The following is an 18964-nucleotide window of genomic DNA, read 5'->3' on the forward strand; positions in this document are numbered from 1 at the left end:
ATGCACACAGATGTGTGAAGACAGTTTGTGAACAAAGTAAACATGTTCAGGAAAGCGATATATAATATCTCGGGAACAGAAGTCTGAACATACAGGCTGTGTAGGAAAGAGAGAGCAGGTGTCAGTAACATTGGGAGTTGTTAAAGTTCAAGCAAGCACCTACTGGATCCAGGAGAAGACAGAAAGGCAGTGCAGGGACTTAAGGAGGGGGATCATGTGATCAGAGTGACTAGAGAGATGAATGATTTTGGCAGCAAAGTGTTGGAAGGATGTGAGAGGAGCAACAGAATTCATATTATTATTTTATTATTATTATTTATTTATATAGCACCATCAATGTACATGGTGCTGTACAGAGTAAAACAGTAAATAGCAAGACCCTGCCGCATAGGCTTACAATCTAATAAAATCCTAGTAAAACAATAAGGAGGGGAAAAGAATGCAAACAGGCACAGGGTAGGGTAAAACTAACAGTATAAAGTCCGCACAACATCAAGTTTTAAAAGCTTTAGGAAAAAGAAAAGTTTTTAGTTGAGCTTTAAAAGCCAGGTGGGAGATGACCCGGGCATGGACCCATGTTTTTGCTGAGGGGTCGGGGAGGAAGGGCCATAATTCTGCAATTATGTAAAGGAAGAAGCATGGATCTTTGGTTGGATTGTAAAATGAAAAACCAACAAGGTCTGACAATGAACTGAATATGCGGAACAAATGCATGGTTGCGTGTGCATGGATCTGTTGGCATTTTTTATTGGGAAGGAGGAGATACTTTAATTTTAAGACTAACCTCTGCTCTTCCTATATTCAAGGCAAATGTTGGAAGGAAGATTGTAGATTCTGCTATAGAGATGCTCAGGTTTAGCAGAGATTCCCAACTGCTAAGCTGTTCCTTTCCCAGCAAGATAAGCATCAGCAGACAACTAGATAAGAATTTAGCTGCCTCGAGTGCCATTTTTCTTGGTAGAAGGCAGGGTGCACATCAAATCAATCAATCAATCAATCAACCAACCAATCACATTATGCATAAAGCAGAATAACATTTAAATTTACTGTCAGCCTTAAAGCCCAAGAATACAAATAATCTTATTAGTTTTTTTTCCTTTTCTCTGTGAACATACATTGATGAATATGATCTGAAAGAAGGTATATACATACGCACTGATTGCCTTTTGCATTCTGGGTGAAGTAAAAGTGTGGGGACTTCAAGATCAGAGACAGGAGTCTAGATCTTCCTGTCTGGATACTTTGCTGGCAGATTATGCACTCTTTCCTTTACCTGCAGCATGATTTCCTATTTTTCAGTAAATGATTGCTTTCATTGGGGCCTTTATCCATATGTCACTGCATTGTAAGTTTTTCTTTGTTCATCTGAGTGACTTGCCTCAATTATAGAGAGAAGCTCAATATTTATTCTTCACTTGACTTAGAGTGATCTATTTTGGTGGAAACCTGAACCATCTCTGCTCTCTGGTCAACATGAAACCCACTTTCCTTAATGGAGGCAGGTTTTGTTGCATTTTTCCATGTACAGCCAGCTAAACGCCTCTCTCAAAATGTTCCACAGCTTACCTAGACAACAGAGTCCATTGCCCCACTAGTCTTACATCAATAGCTGTAACTTTCGCACCATAGTCCTCACCTGCAGCAGCACCATTTTGTACCAACTTTTGCTGTTGCACTGGTGCAATTACCTGACTTTCCCTATCCTAACTACTTGTTGCTAAAGCAGCCAACTGGTGCATGAAACGTTGAAAGTATAACTTGTAAATATCAGTGGATGTTCATTAGATTTTATATCCAATCTGTAGCCCTCGGCTAAATGAGAAGTATTTACTACATGCCCCACTCTGTTACCTAGCCTGCTTTTGCCTAACCATGTCATGGTTAATCTTAGCCAATTATCCTTTGGTGAATCCTATTCTAAATTTCACTATATACAGGTCACATTCTATGAAAAACACAATTTTGCAATGGGGAAAAAATATGTGGTTGAGTTGTTCTTCCCCATCATCCAAGCCTCTATTCCCCAGGCGGGAGTGCATACCAAAAGCCCTTACCCATTATGGTGACATCATACTCAATCTGGAAGAGCGCCTCCTGGTTGCACTGACGTAGGATGTTTAGCGCATCAGCATGACTCACACTGTGAAGGGGAATCCCGTCCACACTCAACAGCCTGTCCCCAATTTTCAGAGAACCTTCCCTGTAGGAAAAATTGCATGCAGAAATCTTGGAACACATCTGGAACTAGAAGACTGCCCTAGAAAAAGACTTACAAGGATTCTTAGACCCCCCCCCCCCTTTACTGGCATGGCTGCTACTGCTGCTTCTGTTATTACTCCTATATTGTTCCCAGTATATGCAAATGCTAATCCAAAATGGTTCGCACAATCTAGGTTCCTGGGAAGTTTATAAAATGCAAGCAATGCCTGGCCCACTTAGAGATATGTTGCTCACATGGAACATAAACATGATAGAAGCCAAACCATTGGGGGGAAGCTTGAAGACTGACACAGAAGTAACATCACCCTGAGCACTGGGGACACAATGGAAGGACAGAGTGAACATTTTCATTAAAACATTTTAAAAAATGAAACTGCATTCAAATGCACATGACACAGTCCTCCAAAGTAGAAGCTTTTCTCTAATGTTTCCAGCATTCTACTTGTGGGGAATTTTTTGCCGTGGATGAACTTTCATTTTGAGGGGAACAAAGCTGCATGGAGGATTATATCTGAGTGCAGCTTTTGATTCAGCTTTTATTAGGGGACACTGAACAATTACCTGAAAAACAGGTGAGGGATCACACAACAGATTATGAACTGCCACGCCTCAATCAGAGCATACATACAGCTAACTGAATATCTCGAAAATCCAAATTAGCAGTAAATTTGAAACATCAAGATCTGGTCTGAAACTATTCCTTGCCTCCTGGAAGCCTGGCATTCAAAAAATCACCAGGGGAAGATCAATACAAGCCATACGTACATGTAAAGTAAAAGAAAAGGATGATTCTAACACCTAGCCTAGGTAAACACTTGGAATGCAAACCTAATAAGAACTTCATGTTGTAAGTCGGTTAAATATCTATTTGTTTAAGCTTCATTGCTAAATGTCGTAGAATATGAACATTACCTGTCTGCTGGGCCACCTGGCCTAACATATGTCAATACTAATGGCCTGGATTTGTGCCAGTCTTCGTGGGCGCCTCCTGTAATAAAATTGCAAAAATCATGCATGAACTGTAAATGCATAGACATGAGAAATCTCCTATGACACTAGAACTCATGAAGCTTTTTTCAGCAAACAGCTATCAAAGACTCCATAGAAGCCTACACAAAACCCATTATTATGTATATTTGTAAGTCTTTGAAGGTTGCTATGCACCTCTATCAGCTTAGGATTTTGATTTAGTGTACATAGAACACCAAGCTTTGCTTCCTCCCCTTACTTTCAAATGATCCAGCATCAATGAAAAGGACACTGACCTCGTAGTACAAATCCAAAACTGTTGCCTTCTTTGTACAGGGTCACTTCAATGGTCTTTGGAATGATGCCAACGCTATTATCTGGAGCTGTAGATAAGGAAGTAAAGGGATGAGTTAATATCTAACCTCCCATCCTCTTCTTCATTTTTTAGTTCTGGATTTGATATAAAATTTGTCTCATCATTTATACATATATTATGAAGGACTTTTGAATTAGATGAACAGAATGGCTGCCTTAAAAATCTGAAGCTATTTAATAATAGCTTTAAAATGCAGTTCAATCTGTCTTCTAGATTGCCCCCAATCGATCTTAATACATACATAGTATTAAAATGAACTATTTCAAGCTTCAAAGCAGACTGTACCTTTCAGAGGCTTGTAGTTCTTCCAGAAACTAAGAACACAAGAAGAGTCATGCTAGATCACACCAATGGCCTATCTAATCCAGTATTCTGTTCATGCAGTGGCCAATCAGTTGCCAATGAGAAGTCCAAATGTAGGACATGAGAGCAATAGCACATTCTTGTTTGTGTTCTCCAGCAACTGGTATACAGAGCCATAATCCTTTGATACGAGAAGTAATATATAGCCATCATGACTTGAAGCAACTGATATAGTGATACAACCCTGATATTAGTGTATATAAGCATAGTGCTTCTGATACTGGAGGTAGCATATAGCGAACAGGACTAGTAGCCATTTACATCCTTCTCCTCCAGGAATTTGTCTAATTCCCTTTTAAATTCATCAAAATTGATGGCCATCACTGATCTACAATATATTTTTGGAAGTGCAGTGACCAAAACTGTACACAGTATTACAAGGGTGTTCACACCAAAGATTTGTATTGTTGTATGAATTTGTCTTTTTCACAGCAGCCACACAATGAGTCGACATTTTCATTGAGTCCACCACAACCCCAAGATCTCTTTCTTGGTTAAACGTCACCAGCGCGGATCCCATCAGCATATATGTGGAGTTGGGTTTTTTTGGGGGCGGGGGGTTGTCCCAATGTGTATCACTTTATACTTGTTTACACTGAACTGCATTTGCCATTTTATTGTCCAGGTGCTTGCTGAATTCTCAGATATTTGGTAATAAGCCAGTGATTAGGTGTAAAACAATTAGGTGTAAAACAATACCAGAGGAAACATGACTTTGTTCATACCTAATATGATATTTTATTTAATTTTTAACACTTATGAAAGCAAAGTAAAAAGAAATGAAGACTATATTAGCAGTAAATGGTCACCTACTGCATACATTCAGTTTTTTCATTGGTGCTGCTTCTTGCTATGGCACAATTTGCCTGCCTCCTTGATGTAATTGTTTTTATTGCTATTTTACTGTGTTTATTGCTTTTAATATTTTAATTGTTTTATGTATTTTATTGTTGTAAGCTGCCTTGCAAGGGCTTCTGCCCTGAAAGGTAGTCAAAAATATTTTAAATAAAATAAATAAAGTAAGAGCACATAAAGTATGGCTGCAACATTAATTTGATTAATTATTTAGATTAAGCAATTTACAAAAAATTTTATTAACTAAAAAGGTTCACCAGTTAAAATCAGGCAGATTTGCACAGATTATTATTATTATTATTATTTATTTATTTATTTATATAGCACCATCAATGTACATGGTGCTATTTAATCCAAGTACTTTAGGACATGGTAGATGGCAGCCACCATTTTAGAAGAGGAAATCTTTCAAAGAGGATGGCTTCTACAAGACACACATTCACAATCTAAAAAGAATTATTTTTTTTGTTTATGCTGGAACTGATATTCACATTTAATCATTGTCAACGAAAACTCACACAAGCTGTCAACTAAGATTTGGATAACAGCCCAAATTTAGGTTGGATTCAGACCTTGTTTACACCTGTGTGAGCATCTGTTGAGAGCAGAGTTCCGCTCAGGATCTTCTCGATCCTCCCAGAGTGCAGGACACGGAATAATGGGCTCAAGTTAAAGGAAGCCAGATTCCGGCTGGACGTCAGGAAAAACTTCCTAACTGTTAGAGCAGTGTGACGGTGGAATCAGTTACCTAGGGAGGTTGTGGGCTCTCCCACACTAGAGGCCTTCAAGAGGCAGCTGGACAACCATCTGTCAGGGATGCTTTAAGGTGGATTCCTGCATTGAGCAGGGGGTTGGACTCGATGGCCTTGTAGGCCCCTTCCAACTCTGCTATTCTATGATTCAGTGTGGTGTAGTGGCTAGGGTGTTGGACTGGGAGATGGGTGTTCTGCATTCTAGTCCCCCCTCAGCCATGGAAGCTCACTGGGTGACTTCGGGCCAGTCACAGACTCTCAGCCCAACCTATCTTACAGGGTGGTTGTGAGGATAGAAATGGAGAGGAGGAGGATTATGCATGCTGCCTTGAGTTCCTTGGAGGGAAAAAGATGGGATAAAAATGCAATCAATCAATCAATCAATCAATCGACCCTCCTGCCAGCAGAAGTGGGCCCCTTTGTACTCTCAAGAACTCTCCCCCAGAGGGTTGGGGCCCCTCCAGAACAGTGTGAGAAGTGCCACTGGCTGCTGCAGGAGGACAGGGAAATTGGCAGAAGTTGGCTTTCCCCTTCCCATCTGCTGAATCAAATGCTGATACAAGGCAACTTCATACGTTCATACAAAAGAAAAGGAGAGAAGGAGAAACCATCTCTGTCTTCTTCAAACATGATTTGTAACCACCACAAAAATGGCATCAATACTAACCAGCTAAGGGTAGTTCATATTCTACCTCTAATACTACCCTTTCCCCCACATTCTTCAACAGGCTTATGATTTCATCATGTCGCAGTTTTGTCAGATTAATCCCATTCACTGACTTGATGTAGTCACCAACATTTAGCTGATCGCTCCTGTGATATAAAAAACAAAATATCTCAGTTATATCTTTCCAGGGCCCCTTTCATAATCCACATTATCTGGGATTACATCTTTACTGGATAACTAAATACAGAGACCTACACAATGAACAATGTGCATCTAAACCTTATACAGAGAAACACTAGATGTCATTCAAGATATATATATATATCTTGAGCACTGCATCAAGATATATATATATATAGAGAGAGAGAGAGAGAGAGAGAGAAAGAGAAAGAGAAAGAGAAAGAGAGAATGTGCAGGGGATTGGAAAGATAAGGATTTATAATGTACACCTGTTGATTTACAACTGAAGAAGCTGCCTTGGGTGGTGAGGCCAAAGGAAGCATCAAGGAGCCATCCCAAAATATGCTTTGCTTTGATCGTGGCAATAAGCTGAGAGTGGGCTGCCAAGTAGGGCTGTGCACTGCCTTGGGCCAAATCCCCGAATCCAGTTGCACCCCCCCGCACCCCATTCATAGCCGTCTTCCCCCTCCCCCGCAACCCAGAGAGTTAAGGTCACAGTGGTTGTTTTTACTATAACTATGGACACAAACGAAGGCGACCATAAAGGGCCATTCCTCTTTATGGACACCATAGTTTGTGACCATAGATATAGTAAAAACAGAGAGCCACCATGATCTTAACTTGAAATCGCACCTTGGGTTTCTGAGAGGAGGATGAAATTTACAGGTAAATCGCATTAGCAGTGGCTCTGGGTTGGGGGGGAAGGGGGGCTGTGAGTGGGGAATGAGGAGTTGGGAATTCTATGGACTCCCGGTCAGACTTGCGCCCAGCTTTCCAGGCTGCTGGTTGTTTGGCCTCATCCAGGAACCTACAAGTCTCAGTTGCTTCAGGGGAGCTGAATCTTTCTTTGGCGCCGAGGCAAGGCAAGGCAGCCCCCGCCCCCGAAGTGCCCCAAGTTGAATCGGGGCCATTTCAGAGGCTCTTAAATGGCCTCCAAGGCAAGTTGGGGGAGCTGTGCACAGCCCTACCGCCAAGGCCCTTCCAGCTGAGTAATTCTTTTATAGTTTGGAATGCTCTTTATTAAAATTATCTGACATGCTCAAATCATTTTTAAAAAATCCTTCTTTATAACCTTGGCAGCCCTACCCTAGACTGTAATTCTATATTTTTCTATGTGATTGCCTTACCTTGCTGCTAGCCCTCCTGGTCTCAGGTTGGAGACTCTTGGTTTCCCATCTTTATCTGTGCCCCCAGATATAGTTAATCCAAGAGTGCTTCCCTCTTTTTTAATCAGTTCCACAATGGTGACTCCTCTGAATTCCTCTGGAGAAAAAAAAGTGAGAGCAAGTCAGTTTGATGAATATTGTCCAGCAGATCAAATAAGTTAAACCATCAATTTTTTAATTTATTTGGGCATTTATCTCCTGCCCTTCCACCTCTGTCAAAGGAGATGCTCAAGACAGCTTAGAAAAACACACACAAAGTTAAACTGCCCAGAGAGCTTCGGCTATGGGGCAGTATATAAATGTAATATATAAAATAAATAAATAAAATGCATCTTCAACATCAGTTTTATTAATAAAAAAATTAAAACCAATCAAGTTCAAAGTATTCTTATCATAAATACTTACCATAAATAAACTGGATTGGTTTAATTTTTAAGCGCCCATGTTGAAAAGAAAACAATATGATAAAGAATAATATTTTGTATTCTACCTTTTTTTTTTTTAAAGGGGGGGGGAAATACATGAGAATAAGCAAAATTAAAGAAACATGAATGAAACAGTAAAACACCTTGAGGTGATGGTGCTAGAACAGCTCTGATGGTGTAAAGTTGTGAGGTGAAGTAAAAGGTGTTTCTTGATCATTCAGGGGAAGGCTTTCAAAAGGGATTGTTTGAGAAGCTGGGCAGGAAGTGTGGGCATTTATTTAGTTAGATACTGCCCAATAATGGAAATTCTCTGGATATAAAAAAATTAAAAACACGAATAATAAAAATGAAATAACACTTGGAATCTAAACAGAATAGAACCAGCAACAGCAACAACATTACAAACAAAAAGATCTAAAAAGCACTAAAAAGTCTTAGGACTGAAAATTCTGAGAAGTGTAGATAAAGATCGAGATACTTTTCAGTTATTGGATCAACCTGCCTACACAACGGGGTCTAAAAGGTGTCCCTTCTTCAGCAGGGCTGAATTTCAGAAGCAGATTAACTTCAGCTCTGCTGTTGAGAGTTCTGCAGCCCCCAACAGAAAAAAGTCACCTCGCCTCTGCAGTTCAGGCTGAAGATGGGGGAAATTGCATGATTGGATGATTCCACATATTAAAACTTTCCTGCATATAATACTAGATGTTAGGGGTTGGTGGTGGGTGGGATTGCAACCCAGATTTCTCCTTTGCAGACTAGGTTCCATGCATAGAATATCGTTCAATCATTCAATCCCCAGCAGCTGGTACAGTTTGGAGTAGCGTAAAATATTCTGACCATGTTAGGGAGGCCAGGAACTCCCTATGAGCTTACATGATCCCTCCTCCTCCTCCTCCTCCTCCTCCTCTCTTGTGTGGATCCCACCTTCTTGTTTATTTTCAGATTTAACCATGATGTAGCATTACACTACTGTTTGCCAACCACAGTTGGAAATGGCACAAACAGATCTTCAAAACAGCAGCGCAGATGTAATGCTGCTGCACCATAGTTAGTTCCAAAAATTAAAAGGAAGGAATTCCCACACGATGAGGAAGGAGAAGAGGCATGCAAGTCCATACAGCATTCCTGAGCATCTAATCTTGGTTAAGAGTGGTTGCAGCATTACATCAGCATTGGGCCTAAGTAATTTTAAAAATTACAATAAATCGATTGATCATAGATCAATAGATCATCAAAAAGGAAAGAAAGAAAGAAATATTGAAGGTGAGAATGTGTCATGGCGAAAAGCAACTGGGGAACACATTTCAACTCATTTCATATTAGATTGATCAGTTACATGAGTTTTGATATATTCTGTACCAGTTTGAGCCTGTAATACTGGGGACTTGTAAAACACTCTCTGCTCACATGCACTACAAGGCTGAAGAGTAATAAATATTTATAGGGAGCCCATAATGGCATACTTATTCTCCTTCTTCTCTTGCATTAATGTCAGATTATCCTTTAAACGATGGGTGTTATATTCTTAATCATTCCATTACTGAGTATCCTTGATTCTTGGACCATTTGCAACTTGAAACTCTAGCATATGTACACATCTGCACCACAGAAAAGTTTAGGGTCACCAAGTGTAATCCAAACTAGAAAACACATAGATGAAAGAGGGGTAGATCTCCAGTACCCAAATAAGCATGTATCGCTCTAGTTGAGATAATATTCAGCAAGCATTTTCTTTTCCAAAACAGAGAGAGCAAGGAATGAGACTTTTAAAAAAAGAAGTGGCACACTACCAACATTTTGTTTGGGGAAACTTGCAAGCATGACAGAGATCTCAGGCAACCTTCAGTGTAGGCCTGCCTGCTACCCAAGTACAGGGAGTGTAGGATGAAAAAAGTAGGACAGTCATCTTTCCCCCAAAAATCTAGTGAGAATCAGCCTTTTAAAGCAAATCCAGAAGTTCTGCCACAGCGGAGGTCACCTGAGAAATATGAAATGGGTATCGTATTACTTCCCTCATGCACCTACAATGCATGCTTCCTGGAAATCCACAACTAACCCAAGATAGTCACAGGGGTGCAGCTGTAAGATTGTGGAATATCTTGTTCATGTAGACAGCTGCGATCTCAGAAAGAACAACTCCCCAAACACCCTCCAATTTTTGACTATGCAGCCCAGTCCTTCAGAGAAATTCAGATTGCCCAGAGCATTTCTACACCAGTGAAAATCTTGCAACTTTACTGTCTCTTTCTGCTTGTGGTTTTGCCCCATGATTATGATGGGTCCTCTTTACACGTGCTTCCCTTCCCTCTCCTGTTTCCCCCTTTAACCACAAGTTCTATACGTTTCATTTATATGGCCATAAGATAGCACTGGGGTTTGCCTCTTCTTATAGCCCAATTTCCTCTTTTCATGCTGAAATGGAAAACAGGTCTTTTTGTTACTAGTTTATTTCTGTTTCAAATTAAGCCACGGAAATCCTTGGAAAATGCAAGAGAGGCACTGGAGGTTGACAGCGTCATGTGATTGACCTACAAACTTCTGTGAGTGGCCAGTCATGGGTGTGCTATAAATAACTTGTTTAAAGAAGCTCACAGTTACTCATAGGAGAATCACACCATTCCATGTGGTGCTGTGGAGTCAATACTGTGTACTTCATCCTTTACTCTCCTGGTGCCCTCCCCTACTTGATCAAGGGTGGGGTATAACGTGCAGACGAAAGCACTGGTTTGGAAGGCATTCATTCATTGCTTTGCCTAAGCTTAATATCATAATTTCTAATTTCTTAAAGCTCTCTAATATCAAATCATTTTAAGTGAAGGCAAAATATAGTAACTTTTCAGTGTACTGCTCCAAAATTTCAGTAAGTGCCAGAGATTTTCTCATCACTCCCTGCTGTTCTAAATTGAACACCATCAGGCACAACCTTACGAATTTCTTCTCAAAAAATTCAAAGGAGTGACAAATAAACACTGATGGAGCCACAATTGAATGTTATTACATCGTCAATGGGAGTTAACAATTGGTTTCTGCCAATTGCTTAGTAAGACCACCCAGAGCACAATTGTTCATCAAGTAGGTAGGGTTGAAGAAGGAATTCTATTCAGAATTATCTCAGAATATATTTACAAAGCAGAGATGGGCCAGGGCCAGGCACCTTGGCAGCCCTATATGTCTTTCAATTTCACCAAGTGTGGGAATCTCCATCACAATCAACCTTGAGCAAACTTAAGCCCAGAAAGAGGAAGTTGTTACTAAAATTCTCTCTTAATTAAACATGAACTATTATTTCTCTGATGTCCATCACAGCCAGCATCCAAGCCACTCCCACAGAGCATAGCACTACTAGGATTTACTTATTTACTTATTTATTTTATAATCAATGCATGGTGAAATCCACTTGGAATACAATCTTGCAAAAATCTACCATGTACTAAGTAACAGTGCCGTATAAGGCTTGACCCACATAAGGAAGATAAGACATGTAGTAGCAACAGCCACCAGTCTAGAAAGTATTTTTTTTAAAAAGTAGGCTGCAGTCCTATACCTACTTCTGTTGAAGTAAGACCCACTGAATTCAATGGATCTTTCTTCTGAGTAGACTTGCATAGGATTGTGTTGTTAAACAAATTCATGATGGACTGATTGATTAGTGGTGATCAAAGAGCCTACTGCTTAACAAAAACTTACTCAACTTCCACTCAGACACAAAACGGAGTGTTACCTTAAACGGATTAGAATCTACAGTTTTGAAGCCAAATCTACAGTTTTGAAGCCAACACATCATATCCAAGGGTAATTACTGCCACTCAACATAACTACAGATGTTTAGGGAATATGTGGAAGCACCTAAACAGAAAGAAGTAGACTGACAGGAAGTATAAACAACTTTTTGGACTATACAAACACTGAGTTGCTTTAGACTGAATGATAGGGCTTTATGGGCCAAAGCAGAATTCCAAAACAAAGACAAGTCATTTATGCAAGGGAATAAGATAAAAACATTAAACCTAAATATTTAGATTTTTTTTTTAAATGCAGTTCTCTTAATCATGGAGGCATAAAGGAGTTTTAATGCACGGTGGTTCCAATCCTGATTGGGGATCCTGCACCTGTAATTTTCATTAGCAGAAAGTAATCTGTAGCTGTTAGCTACATCTTCAAAGTAGCATGTATGAGTTCCGGGTTACCATAGAAAAGTATAAATTCATTTGCTAATCAGGATTAGCTACTCAAGGCAGAAGCAAAGCAGCCTCAAAGAAAAGAATGTAGCATGCCTTTCCTTGATGAGCTTTTTTAGGCAGCAAGCTTAAGACATTCAAACAGGCTGACAATCTGCCTTATGAAAAATATGACTTGGCAATTTGAGATGGCTAAACCCATACCTTCCATGTGATTATGGGCCAACCGTAATGCTCTTCCCAGAGGATTCTGTGGCACTTATTACTCATTAACAGTTTAGACAGATGTGAAGACTATGGGATATTCCTCCCAATGCAAGTTTGTCTTGTAGAAACTCATCAACAGGTCAGTATTTCATTATAAATAGGCCACTAGATGCAATGGACCATACCTGGCAAGAAAGAAAGTACTCAGGGATGTCACAATCACGTTATATGAAAGGCCTTAGTTATAAGCATAGAGCATGCTAAGGGTGCTCACAGTGGTCACTGTTGAAGACAAAGGGATTATCTAGTTAGTGGTTACTTTGGGTCCTCAGATGTTGTTGGACTACATTTCCCACCACCTCAGACCACTGGCCATGCTGGCAGGGGATTAATGGGAATCATAGTCTAAGAACATCTGGAGATCCAACGTCGGGAATTACTGATCTGGATAGACTGCTGATCTGATCCAGCAAGGCAATTTTTAAGGTCTCATGACTGAACTCAATATTGGTTTTTATCATTTTGACAATGTTACTTTTCTTTCTCTTTTTGGCAGCTTCTACATGGATGGCCATAGTGTTTGAATCAGCCCTGAGATAGAGTGCAAGTGCAAGAGGCTATGAAACAACTGATACTGCCTCAGGGACAATTAGCACAACAGAACCAAATAAGGAAAAGAAAGTCTAAACAAGGCCAAGTGTCAGGACCTGGCACTTCCAGGTAGCTGTCAGGGGTGAAGCACCTTTATAGAACCCACCAGTGCTGATGCCTGCCCAGGCCTATCGGCCACGTGCTGTCAACAGCAGTGGCAGGGGCCATTTTAATTTCACATAATACCCCTGGCAGTGTTGCTCTGGAGATTGTGGGAAATTCAAATGGCCACCAACACCTGCCAGGTGAGTCCAGGCAGTCCCGCAATGTTGGGGGGAGGACCCACTAAAGGGCACTGTATTGGGGTGGATAAAACATAGAGACAGACCTGCATTTAATGTAAATGAGGGCAGCATTCACAAATGTGCTGAAAAGTATAACAGTACCATGCTCTGCACATTTTTTTTTAAAAAAACCCCAATGTTGTCATGAATAAGCAAATGTGCTAGTTCACACTGCTCAATCACTCCTGGCAGTGGGAGTGGCTAAACAACCTGTGACATTCTGTCCCTGGGTTTTTAGCACGATATCCAAACCTGGAACTCTGGCTTGTCTATTCCCTGACAAGCCAGTGTTGGAAGCCAGGATATAAGCTCAGGTTCCAACTCTGTCTTAGCATTCTTAACAAGCCAGGGTTTAAAAAGTACTGTTTAAAAAGTAAAGTTTAAGTACTGTCTCTGGAGAGGCCACCAGTGAGGGAGGAAGCAGCAGCCAGGCACCTCTCCACCGTGCCTGGGTCCAGCTCCAGCTGAGAGCCCCCTCTGCTACCAACTGTCTCTGGAGAGGCCACCAGTGAGGGAGGAAGCAACAGCCAGGCACCTCTCCACCGTGCCTGGGTCCAGCTCCAGCTCAGAGCCCCCTCCCTCCTGCTACCAACTGTCTCTGGAGAGGCCACCAGTGAGGGAGGAAGCAACAGCCAGGCACCTCTCCACCGTGCCTGGGTCCAGCTCCAGCTGAGAGCCCCCTCCCTCCTGCTACCAACTGTCTCTGGAGAGGCCACCAGTGAGGGAGGAAGCAGCAGCCAGGCACCTCTCCACCGTGCCTGGGTCCAGCTCCAGCTGAGAGCCCCCTCCCTCCTGCTACCAACTGTCTCTGGAGAGGCCACCAGTGAGGGAGGAAGCAGCAGCCAGGCACCTCTCCACCGTGCCTGGGTCCAGCTCCAGCTGAGAGCCCCCTCCCTCCTGCTACCAACTGTCTCTGGAGAGACCACCAGTGAGGGAGGAAGCAGCAGCCAGGCACCTCTCCACCGTGCCTGGGTCCAGCTCCAGCTGAGAGCCCCCTCCCTCCTGCTACCAACTGTCTCTGGAGAGGCCACCAGTGAGGGAGGAAGCAGCAGCCAGGCACCTCTCCACCGTGCCTGGGTCCAGCTCCAGCTCAGAGCCCCCTCCCTCCTGCTACCAACTGTCTCTGGAGAGGCCACCAGTGAGGGAGGAAGCAGCAGCCAGGCACCTCTCCACCATGCCTGGGTCCAGCTCCAGCTGAGAGCCCCCTCCCTCCTGCTACCAACTGTCTCTGCAGAGGCCACCAGTGAGGGAGGAAGCAGCAGCCAGGCACCTCTCCACTGTGCCTGGGTCCAGCTCCAGCTCAGAGCCCCCTCCCTCCTGCTACCAACTGTCTCTGGAGAGGCCACCAGTGAGGGAGGAAGCAACAGCCAGGCACCTCTCCACCGTGCCTGGGTCCAGCTCCAGCTGAGAGCCCCCTCCCTCCTGCTACCAACTGTCTCTGGAGAGGCCACCAGTGAGGGAGGAAGCAGCAGCCAGGCACCTCTCCACCGTGCCTGGGTCCAGCTCCAGCTCAGAGCCCCCTCCCTCCTGCTACCAACTGTCTCTGGAGAGGCCACCAGTGAGGGAGGAAGCAGCAGCCAGGCACCTCTCCACCGTGCCTGGGTCCAGCTCCAGCTCAGAGCCCCCTCCCTCCTGCTACCAACTGTCTCTGGAGAGGCCACCAGTGAGGGAGGAAGCAGCAGCCAGGCACCTCTCCACCGTGCCTGGGTCCAGCTCCAGCTCAGAGCCCCCTCCCTCCTGCTACCAACTGTCTCTGGAGAGGCCACCAGTGAGGGAGGAAGCAACAGCCAGGCACCTCTCCACCGTGCCTGGGTCCAGCTCCAGCTCAGAGCCCCCTCCCTCCTGCTATCAAGTGTAACTGCTGAACTTTCCAACTAAGATTGTAGTGCCTGAATTTGCTTTCCTTTTCCCCCTCCTCCTCCTCCCTCCCAATCCCCTTTCCTTTTGTGTCATGTCTTTTAGATTGTAAGCCTGTGGGCAGGGACTGTCAAGAAATACTTTTGTAAGCCGCCGTGAGAGCCTTTTTTGGCTGAATGGCAGCATAAAAATCCTTAAATAAATAAAATTAAAAAAATAAAAAAAGTTCCGTGTGACTAGTGTGTGACTAGTGTGTTTCTCAAATTGTTTCAGTCTGTTATAATGGTACATATAGTTCACTATTTCCTTAGTACATCAAGTACCTTGACTTGAGCATTAATTTTTTATGACCATTAACAAGTTGCCCAATTGGAGACTATATAAGGAGAGACTACACTTAGGCCTTTCTGCCTGTTTATTAATTATTATACCTTTCTGCATATTCAGAATTCATATTTTAGATCACACTTTGACAATGAACTAACAAAAGTGTAATCTTAGAATGCGATTATGTGTAATCTTAGAATATTTTTTTGGGGTGGGGAGGAAGTAATTGCCTTGCTGCGCATGTTACCAAAGCAACCAGAACAGATATACATGGAGTTACCTGGTATACTTTGCCTTCTTGAGACCAAGGCTGTGTCCAGTCCACCTGAATCTTTGCTCCCTTTGGAGTAAGGGCCATCATCTATGAGAGGAAGAAAACAGACTCTGAATTCATAGGTTCTAAAACTCAAAGTTACCTCCCTGTTCTCCTAACACGCTTTGTAAATTTGCTTGCACAATATTTTATAACTTTACAATTAGTTGACACATTACCATGGCCAGAGGGATGGCATGAAAATGATGTCTCTAAGGTTCTTTGTCATCACTCATGGTAGTATCCTTACCACTGCTCCATGTTTCCTGCAATGCTACTTGTAATATGAGCAAGAGCCACTTAATGTTGTGGCAGGGCCGTAGTGGGAGGCCCATTTCTGGCACTGCATACAGATTTTATTAGGCATAAGACGATCTTCCAAGATCTGTAGCACTTTTTCCAGAAGAGCGCAATCTGATTTATTTTTCAGGAGATAACCCTTTAAGGATGAAAGGACATCATTCCCATAAGTCTTAAAGCATGTCATAATACTTATGAAGAAGCTCATGGTCTCCAGAAAGTGGAATAATACATCAGGATACCAATAGAGCACTAAATCACCATAGTTGAATTCAATCACCGATTCCCTTACATCCTTTTATTTCAAAAGTCACCTCTTCTTGCTGTGGCTTCAAGTAGCACACAAGAAAAGGGACGGGGGTGAGAAAAGAGAAATGGGGGTTGAAGGGACATCAGTTTAAAATTCAACTGTATAATTAAATTTGGGTTTCACTTTTTATGTGCTTTTTTTCCCCCCAAGGAGGTATTTATTTACCAGGAAATAAGAACTCCCAAATCACTTTCCCCACATTTACTGGCTGCATCAAATCACAGAAACTTCAGGACTGATAGAACAAAAGCAGTTTTAAGGAAACCCGAGGGTGCAATAGTTGTAATGCATCTCACTGCAGCTCAATATAGTGCCTATAATTTACTGCACAGGAGGAGATACTCCCAGTGCCCCAAATTGACTTCCTTCCTCTCCAAAGGTACTTATCAAGTGTATGATCACTGCAGCACCCATTGGATATTTGTTCCCCATGAGAAAGCAGCATTAGAATATCAGCTGCATGAGAGGGGTTGGAGGAGATCCTTAGATGCGAATAAATGTGGACATACAAATAACTACCCTTAGCATTGATTTAATTAAAATATGTTTTTGAAGCACTATTGAATAGCAGGGTCACTTTGCATATTATGACTACGGAAGCCATCTTGGACAATAGCAGTACAAAACAAAGCTAATTCATGGCATTCCGATTTGGGGTTTGGGAAAAATGCCAGCCTATCAGAACCTTACATGCTGGCTCGTGATGATGTGGGTTGTAGTCCAACATATATGAAGGATGCCTGGTTGGAAAGGCTGTTCTAACACATGGGGAGAGTAGAAGCAGTTGCGAAGCATAGGGCAGGAAGCAAAGAGAACCGTTAGCTGTGTGCTTCACAACTGAAGTGGTGCCTATTTAAAGGCTGTCCCGACCATGCATAATTATAAAATCCAGCCTTAAATTGTCTAGCTGCAGCACTGCAGGGGAAGCGGCCTACACTTGGGTAAGAGCCCAGCAGCACTTTTGAAGCTCGAGACATGGATTGCTGGAAGTACTAAAAAAAGTGTTAAAGGGAACCACTGTGTTTATTGAAAAGCATTTAAATACATAATTTATTTTAATTTATTGGGCAGATGATTTACAACACTATGAAGCACAGTAAATAATGAAACAGCAACATCAGAGTTAAAGAGAGCACTAAAATGACCCCACCAGAAGTTAAAAACCTGCCAGAGATTTAAGCACAGAGAACAAAAATAGGGTGACCATATGAAAAGGAGGACAGGGCTCCTGTATCTTTAACAGTTGTATTGAAAAGGGAATTTCAGCAGGTGTCATTTGTATATATGGAGAACCTGGTGAAATTTCCTCTTCATCACAACAATTAAAGCTGCAGGTGCCCTGCCCTCTTTTAAATCTGGTCACAGTATAGCTGCAGTATAGCTCCTGCAGCTTTAACTGTTGCGATGAAGAGGAAGTTTCACCAGGTTCTCCATATATACAAATGACACCTGCTGAAATTCCCTTTTCAATACAACTGTTAAAGATACAGGAGCCCTGTCCTCCTTTTCATATAGTCACCCTAACAAAAAGGTCTTTGCCTGAAACCTAAAAGGCATTAACGTGGCACTAGGCAAGTCTCCCTGGCAGGGCTCCACAAGAGAAAAGGCCTTTTCCCTGGCTGCCACTCACACCAATATGTGTCCAAAAAGTACATACTGGGGACAATCAACAGAGGAAGGGTTTGGAGAGGCCCTGGACAAATTGCCCCCGTGCCCCCTCAGCAGCATGGGCTCCTGCAAATGCCCACCCTTGGCCACTTACACGTTGGCAAGCAGGCTAAGGCAGTGAGCAGAACTCCCAGACCACGCGTATCTGCCTGCACCACTATGTTGATGGCTCTTGCTCTGCCTCCCACCACGCATACACAGAGGGCCGGGCCGGACTATTTCTGTTACTATGGCAGCGCTGGCTTATTATACATAGGCACAGGCACAGAGTTCTGGTTGTTGCCACCAGTCCACCCCAAATTTCCATGGGTGTTGGGCCTAGGTAGCACCTTCATGTTCTGGCTGGCGACTGCTGGGATTTTTGTTCCCCAAATCAATGGTGTTTAGTGGGCTTGGCAGAGCAAATATAAACCACCATTACATGATATTAATAAGCACTAGTATGGAGCTTGAGAGTAATTTAAAAAATAAGCCAGACTGCAATATTTTGCTTGACTGAAAGATTACTTTTGATAGACTAAAAGCACCCTCCCCAGTTGAATCTGGCAGCAGATATTTTAAAAATAAAAATACTTCTACGAAATGCCATTAGCAAGCATCATCCTAAGAAGCACTTCTAAGAATAACTATTGTTACTCATATGAGAGTTTAATTAACAGACTGATCGACTAAAACTCTTGCAATTTAATTAAGATTTCTTTGAACTGGATGACAGTCCTGCTAATAACAATAAAGGTCTGTTCAAGCATCAAGTTAGTCTGCCTACACTTCAGGCTTAATAATGGCTTCAACAGCACTTTCTTAAGCTCTTCAGAACAATTCAGAGTACTGCTGCCGTGGGAACTCCAAGATAAAAAGTGGTATAGTGTCTTTGGGGTTTGGTTCCATCACTGGTC

General features: G+C 42.4%; 1 protein-coding gene across 6 annotated transcripts in view; it reads right to left on the reverse strand.

The window, feature by feature from the left end:
• The window catches only part of GRIP2 (glutamate receptor interacting protein 2), a 260283-nt gene that overhangs the window by 89963 nt on the left and 151356 nt on the right, over positions 1 to 18964 (reverse strand). For all 6 annotated transcript variants that reach the window (XM_063121401.1, XM_063121400.1, XM_063121399.1 and 3 more), the window contains exons 2-7: positions 15758 to 15838; positions 7510 to 7645; positions 6203 to 6348; positions 3486 to 3572; positions 3133 to 3208; positions 2055 to 2200 (exon numbers count right to left, since the gene is read on the reverse strand). In XM_063121401.1, the coding sequence (XP_062977471.1) occupies positions 2055 to 2200; positions 3133 to 3208; positions 3486 to 3572; positions 6203 to 6348; positions 7510 to 7645; positions 15758 to 15838 (672 nt within the window). The remainder of the gene's footprint in view (positions 1 to 2054; positions 2201 to 3132; positions 3209 to 3485; positions 3573 to 6202; positions 6349 to 7509; positions 7646 to 15757; positions 15839 to 18964) is intronic.

This window comes from Elgaria multicarinata, chromosome 3 (genome assembly GCF_023053635.1).
Source record: "Elgaria multicarinata webbii isolate HBS135686 ecotype San Diego chromosome 3, rElgMul1.1.pri, whole genome shotgun sequence".
NCBI classification, from domain to species: domain Eukaryota; kingdom Metazoa; phylum Chordata; class Lepidosauria; order Squamata; family Anguidae; genus Elgaria; species Elgaria multicarinata.